Source organism: Larus michahellis, chromosome 1 (assembly GCF_964199755.1).
Source record: "Larus michahellis chromosome 1, bLarMic1.1, whole genome shotgun sequence".
In the NCBI taxonomy this organism is placed as follows: domain Eukaryota; kingdom Metazoa; phylum Chordata; class Aves; order Charadriiformes; family Laridae; genus Larus; species Larus michahellis.
The window spans coordinates 121778043-121791908 of record NC_133896.1 but is presented as its reverse complement, the minus strand read 5'-3'; the positions used below and the strand labels follow the sequence as shown (position 1 = coordinate 121791908).

At 49.5% G+C, this 13866-nt stretch overlaps 1 protein-coding gene across 1 annotated transcript; it reads left to right on the top strand.

Annotated features, from left to right (window-relative positions):
• The first annotated feature begins 9667 nt into the window (after window positions 1-9667).
• Window positions 9668-12423, top strand: KCNE1 (potassium voltage-gated channel subfamily E regulatory subunit 1). The gene has a single exon (XM_074572859.1). It carries the CDS (start codon window positions 9692-9694, stop codon window positions 10070-10072), a length of 381 nt encoding a protein of 126 aa, XP_074428960.1. The 5' UTR covers window positions 9668-9691; the 3' UTR covers window positions 10073-12423.
• Window positions 12424-13866: the final 1443 nt, after the last annotated feature.

The following is a 13866-nucleotide window of genomic DNA, read 5'->3' as shown; positions in this document are numbered from 1 at the left end:
CCCCCAGCAGTAACCTTTCTAAGGAAAAGCAACGATTAATTGCAAGAGTAAACTATATTTTCTACTCTCCATATCTACTTCAGTATTTCTTTCCTCAGAACAACACTGAAACCAATTTAAAAACAAAATACCTCCACCAGGAATATGGTTTCAAGAGATCCACAAACTCTCACCTTCCAGAGAAAAACCTGTGTTTGTTTTCTGAGGGATCCCATCACTCTTCATGTCGTCATTGTACTGAAGAAAATTATACCTTCAGCTACTGACAGATCTGGGAGGGCAAAGAAACTTCTTTCCTGGAGTGGTCTTGTAGCTTTGAGCCTAGCCTTTGTATATTGCCATTGCCATATAAAAAAATAATCTCCCCGTCAGATGCCCTCTCAGGTCCCACCAAAGTCAAATAGAAGTTACACAGATGCTTCTAAAACAAAAAGAATCTGCTCTTGCCTAAAGAAGACATAATCCTCCTCTCAGCTGCGGTGGAGCCATGATGGGGGGGAAGTGAGGTCCCACACAGACCCTGGCATCTCTTAAAAATAATCTTGGCTTTGGTTTGCCCAGTCCCACGGCTTAGCCCCCTCTGGAGCTGCGTCAACTGGAGCAGTTTTGCCGGGGGTTACTTCAGCGCTCAGTGGTGCGAGGAGGCTATGGCATGAGCGAAAGCAGAGGCTGGTCACTGTATTCGCATTTTTCTTCCCCATCGCAGGATGTTAGCCAGTGGGATCCTGTTCACAGATCTCATGCTGATTTTAGGAATATGACTGCAAATATCAGATATACCGAGATACTGTGATATACCGAGAATAAAGCAAACCCCAGAGGCACAATGCTCTTTCTAGAGGGTCACAGTGAGACTTGTTCCTCGTCCCCCTGCAGAAGGGGTTCATTCCTTGACAAGTGACCATAGCATCCCTTATCAGGTTGGTAACCTCCCTACTGCACTTGGGATGGTAGGTTGACATCCCACTCTTCACCTACCCAGGTGGTGGCAGGGGACTTGTCACCCACCGTCTGCTGCTCCCTGTGACACGCTCCTGCCTTCCCCAGGGAGAGTCTGCTTGCCTCTTTCAGCATGGATTTGGTGATGCTCCCCAACTTGGGTTTGGTGATGCTGCCCAGCATGGCACAGGTACTCTACGTAGCCCACCGTCCCTCATGCCAGCAGAGCGCCCTGCCTTGGGGGCAGATGACAAGAAATGGGGCCAGTGCTGCTAAGCCTTGGCTCAAAGTGCCTTCCTTGGGCACCTGCCTCATGTCCCGGTGGCTCCCTCCCCATGCCTGCCTCTCTCCCAAAGCAGGGGCATGGCCACACCAAAGCAATGCTCCTCTTTCCCAACACCTTCCGGGGTATTCAGCCACGGGGAAGAGGAAGGCTGGACCAGGAAGTGATATGATCTAGTTTTGTCCCAGATTTCTCCCACGAGGAGGAAGCAGGGCCTGACTGTTTGCTCTCTGCTACCACTGACCATGCACACTCTACTTCTCTCCTCTTCCTCCTCCTCCCTCATGCCCTTTTGAACCCTCTCCGGGCTTGAGGCAGAACCTTTCAGGGTGCTTAAGCTGCTCCAAATCAGAGTGGGGTGCAAGCTTTCACTGCCCTAACCCTATTTTTGATCCTTCTGCATTGCCACAAGATTTAATCAATTTGTTTATCAAGCAGTGCATTATTTTCCTAATTAGCCACAACAGCCCATTCTTACAGCAGCCTCTTTCCCCAGTCATGCTCTAGCGTTCAGTTGAACTCTTGGGACACCCTTGTGTGATTTGGATGAGATCACACACCTGAGCACATAATTTCTTTTTATTCTGGCATTTTGGTGGCCATACTTGGCCTCAGGCTGGTGCCACTGGTCTCCTGGGGAAGGGAAACACTTTCCCCAGCGCTGGGGGAGCAGTGCCATACTGTCACCAGATCCTCCTCTGAACTTGGGACATCCCTTCAACTTCTACATCTTCCTGGGCCCTACAAACACCGTGCCTCATGGCAGGCATTAAAATGCAACTAAAAGGTCTCAAAGAGGAATGTTATATGGGTGCTAGGCAGGTGCGTAAAAAGCAAGAAGTATCAGATCTGCCTCAAGGCTTCCCAGAAGCAAAGTGAAACTTCATTTTGCTGCCCTGGAGGAGAGAAACTGAGCCCCCAGTACTATGCAGGAGCTGGACCAAAAGCAAGCCAGATTTTTTCCAGGGCTTTGGGCGCAGCTCAGGACAGTTGCTGGCACTGCCCACCTCCTCCTACAGTGAGGTGTGCTGAAGTCCAGCCTGGGAAATTATCCTGTCTTGTTAACAGCTTGCTCTGCTCCCTCATTGGGATGCAGCAATATCACGGGCAACGAAAACGTGGGCTTCGTGCTCCACCCCACTGAAAACGCAGAATAAAGCTCCTGAAAGCGGGCATGCATGAAAATGTCAAGATACTGATTTCATCCATTCATTTCAATACCTCAGTCACCATCTAAATTCTCCTCTCTGGCACTTGTCCTAGCAACAGCCCCTGGTAAAGCTGAGGAGCATCAGCCAAGGAGGGGCTGTCCCCATCCCTGTCTGCTGCCGGCTGTTGGGAGTCTCAGGGCAGGGAACTGCCAGGAGCCACACCACACACCGGTGCGGATCTGCCATGGCTTTGAGGGATGCCAAGGGAGCATTATCCCACATCACTGGCATCCTCTGAATGAGTTTAAATGCAGCTGCCTTGCAAAGCTAATAAATTCATCTTACAGGTTCCAGGTGGGCTTTAATGAACACTCCCTAAGGCTAACCAGAGCTTCTTCCTCAAATGGAAAATAGGTTTTGAGGTTTTTTTTTTTTCTTTTTAAGTGATGGATAGGAGTTAGCCAGAGCCCCCTGTAATGAGCTGTTTGTGTTGGGTTCAAGGGGCAGCTCTGGAAATGCCTCCCCCCTTCCTCCTCACACCCCAGGGGCTGTAATGTCACCGGAAGATGGACCTCCCCTTACGTTGCAACAGCTCCTAATCCCAGGGGATTTTGCTGACACTACTGCTGTTTGTAAAAATGCCTCCCTTTGTGCCTACCTGCACAGCTTTGGTCCCTTGCCTGGGCCCAGGGACAGGCAGGGCACGGTGTGTTTGTGCGTGTCAGCCTGCAGGGCAGCGAGGAGGTGAGTGTCAGGGTGCGAGGACAGCCCGCGTGGGGTCAGCAGGGGAAGCCAGCTGGGACAGACACCCCGGCATCCTCCTCCCACTCCCCTTGTGCTGCCCTAACTGCACCCCGCGCTTACCGGGGCCTGTGGCACCCACGAGTGTCAGCACAGGAGCTGCCCCCCCACGCCGTGTCCCCTCAGCACCTCCCACCAGTGTGCCCAGGGCTGGAGCCAGCACCTGCAGCGGGAGGCCGGCCGACGGCACCCACGCCACGGTCTCCTGCCCTCCCCCAGCCTGGTCAGTCTGGGTGTTTTCCTGGTTGCCTCTTAACTTTCGCACTGATCCGGGGACGGGGGACAGTGACAGACAGGCTGCTGCCCCTGCAGGAGCCAGCAGCCAGCCTCTGCCCGCTCGCTGCCCAGGGGTGTTACCCCGGGGGCTTTCCAGGGCTCACATCTTCCTAATTCTCTTTCCCTGGGAGGGGCTGGAGCCCTGCACCCAGCCACGCGTTGCTGCCAGGTCTGTACCGACACTCGGCGCAGAGGGGCTGGGGGACGAGAACCGGGGGGGCTGCAAGAGCCACGGGGCTGCCGAGGCGCAGAGCTGAGCTGATGGAGGAGAAGAGGGAGCCGGGGCTCTGCCTGCCCAGGTTTTGTTTGCTGTTTACAGCCGTGCCAGTGGCTGCCTGCTCTTTTGGGCTGGGTGCGAGCCCAAGGCAGCTGCATCTGGGAGGATAAACTCGGTTGCATATTGGTTGGGGTGGGTTGCTGGGTTTTCCGCTTCAAAATAGTATGACGCGTATACAGGATGTGTAAGAGGACTGAATTTCTGTCTTGTGATCAGATGAAAGTGGTACTTTGGGGAAGAAATGAGCGTATACCCCGCTGCATGGGTGGTGCTTTTTGAAGTGGTACAAGGACCTGAAGTGTTGCTCAGGTGGGTAGGGATGGATGGCCCTAGGACTGTCTGGGAGAAGCTGCAAATTTGCCAGAGAAAGGTGGGGACTGCGGAAGGTGTGTGCATCTCGTGTATAACTGCAAATCGATCCGTAAAACCCTGCTTGCTTCTGGGCTGTGCTGTTGTCCCATCTCTGATAGGATCGCGGCGTCCTGGATGCTGCACTGTTGCAAAATTTCCAGGAGCTGGAGGGTGGAAAATGGGTCTACCTTGTGCAATGCTCTGGCCTCCAGAAAGCTGTCTGACCTACTCATCCCCGCAACGAACAGCCAGAGAAATCAGCCAGGGAGGTCAATAGTTCCATTGCTTTATGGTGACGGAGAAGCGTGTTGTTAGCAGAAAATGTGGGGAGGTGGGCAATGCGCTGTGCTAACTTTTACTACCAGCGTAGAACAGGCTTTTTTGTGTGTCATAAGTTCATGAGAAGTTGCTGGAGCTATATACTTTCTAAAGGTATGTGTTCCTCTAGGCTCCCTTGGTTTCTGGTGCTTGGTTACTGATGCTTTTGGCAGCAATAAGAGAGAGAGATTGTTGGAGATGTTTGCTTAGTATAAATTAGAATATCGGTCCTTTGATTTGTGAGAGCTGAGAAAATTGTATTAGGAGATGAGCTTCTGTCATTTAACATCTGTTTACATGATAAATATCACATTTTGACCTCAGCAGGGAAGAAAAGTACAGCTAGCCAAAGCAAATCAGTTTGCCCAACTAATGCTCGAGGACAAAATTCCCACTGAGCCCCAAAGCTGAGTATCACGTCCTCTGGGTACACGTGGTGGTCTAACCCAGCAGGCAGCTAAACACAGCCATTCGCTGACTCCCCCTTCAGTGGGATGGGGGAGAGAATCGGAAAAAAGGGTAAAACTGGGGGGTTGAGATAAAGACAGTTTAGTAAGACAGAAAAAGAAGGGAAAGTAATGATAATGATAAAAGAATAGGCAAAACAAGTGACGCACAATGCAATAGCTCACCATCCTCCGACCGATGCCCGGACAGTCCCTGAGCAGCAGCCGCCCCCCCTGCTGCCAACTCCCCCCAGTTTTATTGTTCAGCATGATGACACATGGTGTGTAATATCCCTGTGGTCAGTTGGGGTCAGCTGTCCCAACTGTGTCCCCTCCCATCTTTTTGTGCATCCCCAGCCTCCTTGCTGGCCGGGCGGTGTGAGGACCCCAAAAGTCCTTGACTTAGTGTAAGCACTGCTCAGCAACAACTAAGGCATCAGTGTGTTATCAACATTATTCTCATCCTAAATCCAAAACACAGTGCTACACCAGCTTCTAGGAAGAAAATTAACTCTATCCCAGCTGAAACCAGGACAGTACAGTACATGACAGAAAACTGCCTCTTCTTTTTAAACCCGAGTGGTCAACTGGGACCCAACAACATCTTCCAGAGTGTGTTTCACTGAAGCTTAGCTTTTGGAAAGAAGCCCAACTCAGCCAGGGGCAGAAAGGACCGTGCTGGAGCTGGTGGCTCCAGCTGGGTTGGGTGCACCCCACTGACAGCAGCATCCAGGCTCACAGAGCACCCTCCAGCCTGCCTTTGAACAGACAGACCCAATTGATAAAAGAACGTGCTTTGCCTTTGTTAGGAACCAGCCAGGTGTGTGTCAGTTCTGACATTTATAATGTAGACAGAAGTAATATCAAATGCCAGATGCTCTGCAGCTGCGGATTGCTCTGTTTCAACTCAAATGTCAATTTACAGCTCTGTAGCGGTGTCCCCATCACAGTCCTACCTCCCCAGCAGCAGTGGGTGGGACTGCCTCAGCACCCAGACAGGCACAGTGTGGTCTCCAGTGGCTGAGCGTGGCCTCCCTTCAGACCCAACCGGGCTCAGACTCTACATCACACAAGCAGTCTCATGGACTTGCATTTTGGAGCTCTAGCACTCCATAGCTGAAAGCATTCGGATGTTCAAGAGATTAAGATTAGGAGTAGATCTATCATAGCATGGTCATACCGGAGAGATGTGGCCTAAGACTTGCTCAGGGATGGGTTCTGAGATGATGATGCTTATGGAGCCCATGTGTCTCCATCCTCTATTCCCCACAGTGTGTCCTGCTTCATAGCTCCAGGAGTAACTGGGTCTTCCCTGAGTTTAGCCGTCACAACCCTCCATCACGCAAAGCCTTTTCAAACCAAGAGACCTTGGTGGCTTAAAGCTTTCTTCCCTGATTCCTCCTGTTAACTGCTAAAATGCAATCTTGACAGATGCCCTCCACCAGAGGTCTTTCAGCCCTCTCCTTCAGGAGGCACTCTCGGGGTCGGTGCTGTTTTCCTTCAAACCCTGAGGGAAGATACCACCATGAAAAGTGTCCACCTTCCTTCAGACCCTGAGGGAAGATACCACCATGAAAAGTGTCCACCAGAGGTTTGTTTATTTTTCACTTTCCTTCAAGAGAGCAGCTTTCCATCTCTAGTAGATCTCCATTCCCTTCCCCCAGCTGTGCCCCATGGCTCTTGCCCAAGCCACAGAGGTTTGGGAGAGTGGCAGATATTCCTATCGGGATGGTGGGAGCTGTTGAGGGGCTGAGCAGTGTGAGCAGACTCTGAGTGCTTGGAAATAAGCAGAGCAAGACTCAATCTTCTCTACATTGGGGCCTTTAGGGTGTATGAGGGAAGGGGGTGGTGTGTTTGGGTTGGTTTTTTTTCCCCACCAGTGGACTGTCACCACTGCATGACTTCACTCAGAGCTCCTCAGGGGAGCCCCATGAGGGGACTGGGGCAGTGGTCGCGATTTGCAGCCCACCAGCAGTCATCTGGGTAGAGCAGCGGGGAACAGAAAACCACTCTGGCTGTGGTCAAAACAGAGTTTTTGGGACAGTGAGATGCAACCATCAGTCATGGAGTAGGCCAGTGATAGGTGGTTCTTCCCAGTCCCGTGTACTCCAGCTCTAAACTAGTCCCAGTATGGATTTCAGTGGAGTTGCCCTCCCTTAAACACTCCTGTTATTGCCATCTGATGTGCTTATGGAGATGGGGCCACTTGTCCCTGCCAGCCCCCAGCCCAGCTGGCGTGCAAGCAACCCAGAAGTGGGCAACACCTTGCAACCTTCAGAAACCTCCCAAAAGAATATAGGGAGGTAGCTGAGGATATTCAGTCTCAAAACGTCAATTCATCAGCACCGGAGACGTTGTAAGTGCTCGTGATAATTATTATGAGAAATGATTGCCTGACTTTCTCGAAAAGAGAGATCCAGTGAAATTCTTCTTTGTTTTGTCTTGAAGTTACTGCAATGATTTGTTAGCAGCTTTACATTTTATAGTGTCGACACGTTCTACATGCTTAGGAGGAGTAATCTCAGATAAAGGTTTAAACTTCTTTTTCTCTTCCTTTCCTTCTTAAAGGATCTGAACACAGCTGTGAAATGTGAATAGATTTTAACTATTAAGCCAGACTGCCAAGATGTTATTTCCTGTAGCTTTGACTCATGCAACTGAAGAAATAAATTGGATCAGAATATTGTTTTGTACAGGGGATTTTTGTCTCCCTCTGCCACCCCCAGGCTTGGCTCTATTTAAAGCCGAAATACCAAGGCGTACTCTCATGGGTGCTCATTTCTCCTCCTGGCGAGGCACCCCATGGCAGGAACTGCTTGCTTGGAGCAGGGTGAGTCTGAGCCCACAGGAGCCTGACCTGGGCTCCCAGCAGTCACCTGCTTGCCAGGGGAAGGAGTCTGGTGTCATCTGGTGTGGGCTGGTGCCGCTCGTGTCCCCCAGGATTGCACGGTGTGGAGAACAGGGCTTTCTCCACAGTATTTACCATTCTGGGCTGAGCGTCTGACTATCAGTGAGACCCGGCCCCAAATCCACGACTGCACAGCTGGGAGGTCAAGCAGAAGGGTTTGGACTGAAAATCAGCACGTGCAGTTGCAGTAGCATTTAATTTATGTGAGTATGTTTGATTGTATTCACGCCTGCATTAATTGTGTACTTTATTTGGCTGCAACAGCACCTGCTAGCACAGAACACGCTGGGTAAATAACTGCTCTTCATCCAAGGGACAGCAGGTCATAAGACCAGTGTCCTCTTCTCGCTCCCTCTGTCTCAGCATCTCCTTTTACAGCATTTATGCCATAACGAGGTGCAGACGATTCAAAGAAGCCTCCAGATACATCTCATCTACTGCAGTGTCATTACCGGCAGCTGGAGGCTGTGTGCACAGCTAAACTCCCTCCCGCGCAGAGGTGCTGCACAACATCTATGCATCATTAATGTTGCCCTCACGGAGGGGTGTAATTGCTGCCTAGGCCTTTTGGTGGCTTTCTGCCCAAGGCTTCATTTCATTCTTGATGTATTATAAATTATTACAATATAGTACCTCTTAAAAAAAAAAAAAAAGTAAGTATGCTGGGGAAGCTTTTGCCTGCTCTCACAGATTTAAAACTGTAGAAAGCACTGACAGCCATCTTATATGATTACAAGATTGCTGTCGCAGAAGTCACCTTGAATAACAGTACCTCATTCAGATGTGCTAGGGGCAAAAACAGAGGGAAACTGTTGTCTTAATTTTCTAGAGACATTTAAATTAGTCACTGTAGTGAGATTGTCAGTCATGTTACCTGGCTGCTGAGGCTTTGGGATTGCAGTGCTGATAAGATTGCTCTTATTAAGCGATTACAGCTGAAATTGGAAAGGGGAAAAGGACCCTTCAGCTTCTTGTGTAAGACTGTCAATGCAGAGCGCCATGGCTAGGCGGCTTTGGATGTTCAGGTGCTTCTTGGTGTTACCATCTCCTGCCCTATTCCCGACCTGCAGTGATGCCAGTGGAAGTCCTCCTAACCAGACCGCAAAACACTGGTTGCATAGCAATTAAGTTTGGAGGAGAAAGCAGCGAGCTACCTGGGAGAGAACTGCTGGTCTGTAGGGAGAGGGATGAAGGGAGATGCTTTTCCTTTCTGCTGTTGGGTAGGCAGTTGCTACAGGCTCCCTCTGTATCCACTCCTTGGGCAAACGCCCATTGGGAAGTTGCATTAAGTTAGTGTAGGACACATTTCTGTCAGACATTTGGTTGCTTAGTTTTCCATGGTGTATATCACTATGAGAGCTGCTGAAGAAAGGCAAAGACTCCTCAACAGGTGTGGACAGGAGGAGCTTGCTGCGGGTACTGAGTGATTTCAGGTACAGAAGTTTTGTTTCCCAACTCTATCCTAAAGCTGAAAGTAGAGGAGAGAGGACCAAGAGAAGCCATGATAACAATCTTCAAAGCAGTTGCTGCAGAGTGGGAGGGAGACGCTCCTCATGCCTGTGGGGGCTCAGGAGAGAAGTCACAGGCTTTAAATAGGCCTGGGTGAGGTGTCCGTGTGAGTGGCCAACAGCTGGGGCAGCTGCACACCACGGCAGACCGTCTGTGAGGACTGAGGAGGGTCTGCAAGGCAAGTATTTATGGGGGGTGAACTCAGCCTAACTGGCCTCTCTTGGAAACAGGAGCTGAAGAGGCCCCTCCAGGCCGGTCCAGCCTCTGCTCCGACCCTGAGGTAGCTTCCTCGTTGAGGAAGGGAACCGGTAAAGGGAGACAGAGAGAATTGCATCCTTACCTGACGATTTGTCTGGCTTGTCCCCGATTTTCATGCTTTTCTAGAAAAACTACAAATACGGAAGGAAGAAGTGCAAAGGTCAGAAGAACAAGATGTTGGTGCTGTCTAACGACACAGCCCTGAATTCACTCCTCTCCAAGCTGCTTCAAGACTACATGCAGCAGACGAATAGCTCTGCAGCTTCCCAGGTCAAAAGTGCCAGCAGCAACCTGGAAATCATCTATGTGCTTCTGATGGTCGGCCTCTTCGGCTTCTTCACAGTGGGAGTCATGCTCACCAACATCCGCGCCAGGAGGCTGGAGGAATCCCGTGACCCCTACAACACCTACATTGCCACAGACATTTGGCACAAGAAGGACAGGGAGTATTTTCAAGCCAAGCTCATAGAAAATTACAAGCTGTGCTGTGTCTTTGAAAATCAGCTGGCCGTGGAGCAGCCGAGCATGCAGATTCCCGAGGCGAAGTCTTCCTAGCAAAACGGGAGAAAGGATTGTACTTTGCACAGAGACAACCCGAACGATACCTGGTATGAACCAGGCTAGCTGCTTGCCCATCTGCAGAGCCGCAGGTGATGGCCTTGGTCAGGCTGAATAACCATGAACTGACGGTGAAGCTGAAGGGTCTGTGATGGCCCCGGTGCTGCAGAAGTGCCTGGCCACCAGTACCTTGTCGCAATCACTGCAAGGTCAAGGAGGGGGAGACACTGCGGGAGCATCATGGACTCCTCAGCTTCACCGTCAAGCGATAAAAGCAAATGTTGGCATTGCCAGTGTGAACGCTTGCAGTAGTCCATGTAATTAAAACCAAATTGGATCAAACACAAGCTACAGGCATTAACAGCCAAGTACGGTTTAGGCAATCATTTTCAAGTAAGACCAGTTTCTTCCAAGAAAAAGTAGCTGAAATATTTCATTTGCATTTTTGCCCAGCATAGAATAACAATTTTTAAAATTGTACAGGGCTGTGGATGACCTATTTCTTTCAGAATCATGCAGCTCTTTGAGATAAAATTTTAGAAAAAGATTCCTATTTTTTTTGCTGAAAACCATTTCTGTAGAAAAATGCAGACTTTGGAGGGAAATGTTTTAGTGTCTGTCCCTAATTCCTAACAGGTATCCTAGACCGGTCTTGCCAGCTACTTTTGGTCTTCATTCTCATGGATGGGGATTCATCCCGGCAGCAATTTCCACCCTTGTACAAAGATTCAGCAGCCCACAGGGTCTATGCCATGCAAGTGTGTAGTGTTTCAAGAGTTTCAATCTCATTTAATTATTGCCCTTATTGACCTAAGTGCTAGCCCTTGGTTGGAAAGTGAATTGCCACTCTATGAAGAGCAGTTCCACAAAGCCTCTGATGTTTAATCACCCACGCGGCTTGTGTCTGTTCTTAACTTAAATCCTGTGAGCTCCCTGGAGCAGCCTCCCTCAGTACAGCTCTTTATCTGTCACAGTACCCAACACGAGGTGGGTGCCAGCAAGGTTTTCCTACCCTTGTCCTCCTTACCCGCTCCTTCGGCCAGCTCTGTCTGCTGAGCCATGGGGGGAAGGCGGGAGCCGAACTCGGCTTCTCCGGCAGCAGCGATCAGCTGCCTCTATTGAAAGGGAGAAATATGGCTCCCCAGGACATTGCGTTACTTAGAATAGCAACCTCGCCAGCTTGAAGCCTGTTTTCTTGTTTGGGATCAAAGAAGCATTAGGCTGGGCAGGACGTTTTTTTTTATTTCCGCTCTGCAGAGGCACATCCCATTTTTAGCTGCTGGAGAGGAAAGAGAAGCGGGAAAGGCTTGAAAGAAAGTCGTGCGGAGCAGCCACTTCAAAGGCAAGGCGAGGGCAGAGCCGGGGCAGATGGCTACCCACCTATTTGGAGGGGGAAGCAATACACATCGCAGCACATCCCCTTTCCATGCATAGGTACTTCTTTAGCACTGCACTTTCATTAAAGTGATATTCTAGCCATGTTTGTATTCCCATAATACTTAGGACAATTAAAATTTTTTTTTTTTTTTTAAAGATATTTATATGGTGTCCACCATTAAGCTGAGGACAAGATACATATTTTCAGTGTCTTGAACAGCTTGGAAAAATCCCCATCAGCTTAATTATCTGAGTCACTTTTTCCTCTAGAGGAATGTAAACTAAAGCCAGGCTTTGGAAAAATGTTGATTTCTCAGCTTGGGCACTGCTCTTTTGGGATCTCACCCTGCAGTCTGTTCATTGCTTGCACTTCCCGCCTGCTGTGAGAGTGCAAATGCTCTTGCTTGCTGGTTCTCCAGAGGCAAGCATTGCTGATAATGTTTAAACTTGCATGAAAGATGGCCTTTAATTACAGTAAAACCTTCAAACTTTAAGCTTGTCGAAAGGGCTCCCTCCTGCAGCTCCCCCTCCACCCCAATTTTATTTTTTTTCAGGTATTTTGGGTCTAGGCACTTGCTGGTCACCTTCTTTTGATAGCCTCAACGTAGGTCTTTGACAAGGGTGATTGTCAGCGTTAGATGGCTTCCACTTTTTTTTTTTCCTAAGCTCTGCCATTTTATTTATTTAAAAAAGAGGGGAATAAATGTGCCTTAGTCATAACGCTTTCCTGTGCCACCACGCTACAAATCACCCTTCAGTGGCAGTTGTGGACTCCCACTGTGGCCTTTCACACTACCTTTCAGTCTTGCAGTTCTCCTTTTTCCCCTGTTTTTTCACTTGTACAAAGCAATAAAATATCAATTACAAACTGTGCTTGTGGCCTCAGACATTTTGTTGTTTTTTTTTCTCCTAAGCTGTTTCACAAGCTCGCAGAAAGAGCACTGATACTACCTGATGGGCACCCACTCACCCGTCCCCTTTCTACACCCTATTAAGCAGGGCCAGGCCTGGGTGCTGGGATATCTCTTGCTACACCCTAGATCTGGAGAAATACCAAAATGTCAGGAACAAATTCTTCATCTCAAGCAAAATCCCAGGGTTTGCAGTACCCTGGGCAAGACTGGCTCCAGCGTTCGGTGCAGCCATCCCGGCGGCAGCCTTCGGGCACACGCTGCACGCAGCTTTCCACCGCAGCCCCAGCAGCACCTGCCCCGCGGGGGCTTGGGTTTTGTGGCACCCACCCCAGAAACGACACTGGGCCTGGCAAAAAGGGAAGAAATAGCCGTGGGGTAGTAGTCCCTCCTCCCAGCAAGGGAGGAAGGTCTCGTGCCCATGTGGAGCCCAGTGGCTCCGCACAAGGCATCGGCTGGGCAGCCAGCCCTCATGGGGTGCTCTGTTGAAGAGACTTTTTAAGGCTAGAAAGGATGACTGATCACAAGAGAAGTGGGAGTACATATTATGAGATCTTACAAGGTCAGCCAGGTCTCTGTGCATGCACTCCTTGAAAAAGGCTCTGAAATCCTTTTCTATACAGCTCTGGATTATGTAATAACAGTTTTGGAGATGCGAAGTGTGAGCCAAGCTGCAGCCTGCATCGCCGAGCATCCTCCAGGGCTTGTAAACACAGCTCCCACTTCCTCTGTCATTACCCCTGACTCATGAAGGATGGCTGACACGGGACCCATCTCTGACTTCATGTAATAGGAGAAAGAGCATTCACTGGCCGAGGAGTGCCTAGAAATGTGTGATTAGTTCACTCACTCATCATCTTTGCCGTAGACCAAAGGCCAGCAACAGGCCTGTCACATAATTACCGTCACACGGCGCTCACGTTTTCCAATTTCCTGCTTGTTGGGGAGACTGAAGAATCTTAAACTCATTAGGCAATTGTTGTGCTTTCGTCGGCCCAAACGTTAGAAGTCTTTTGCTCAGGAGACAAAAAATAGCTAGGGAAACTGGCAGAGGTTTATTTTTCTCTGCTCCCCGATAGCTAAAGGCCCTGACTTCATCAGCTGTGGCTTTATTCTAGTTGGTAGCCTTGCCGCCAGTTGGCCTAATGAGGATACCTCCAGGCACAGGTATTGCTCTCTGGCTACTTACGTTTTTTATAATAGAAATCACATTCTATAGAAATGCCAGCATTATACAGAAATGGCATTTTGAACTGAAGCCCTACATTGTTTACAGCGATGTGGTGGTAAAGCACAAAGTTCTCAAGCAAAATCAAAGCTCAATATAGCAGGTTCTCTCCTCTATATATTTTGTGAGGTTCTGTTTTGTACAGTTCCAGACTAACCTGGAAGTTGCATGGTACAAAGCCACACAAATTAATATTTATAAATAACTGGTACAGCAGAAATGTGGACAGGATTCTGCGTTGTACCTCTCGGAGGGGAAAGTCAGTCCTCATGCCT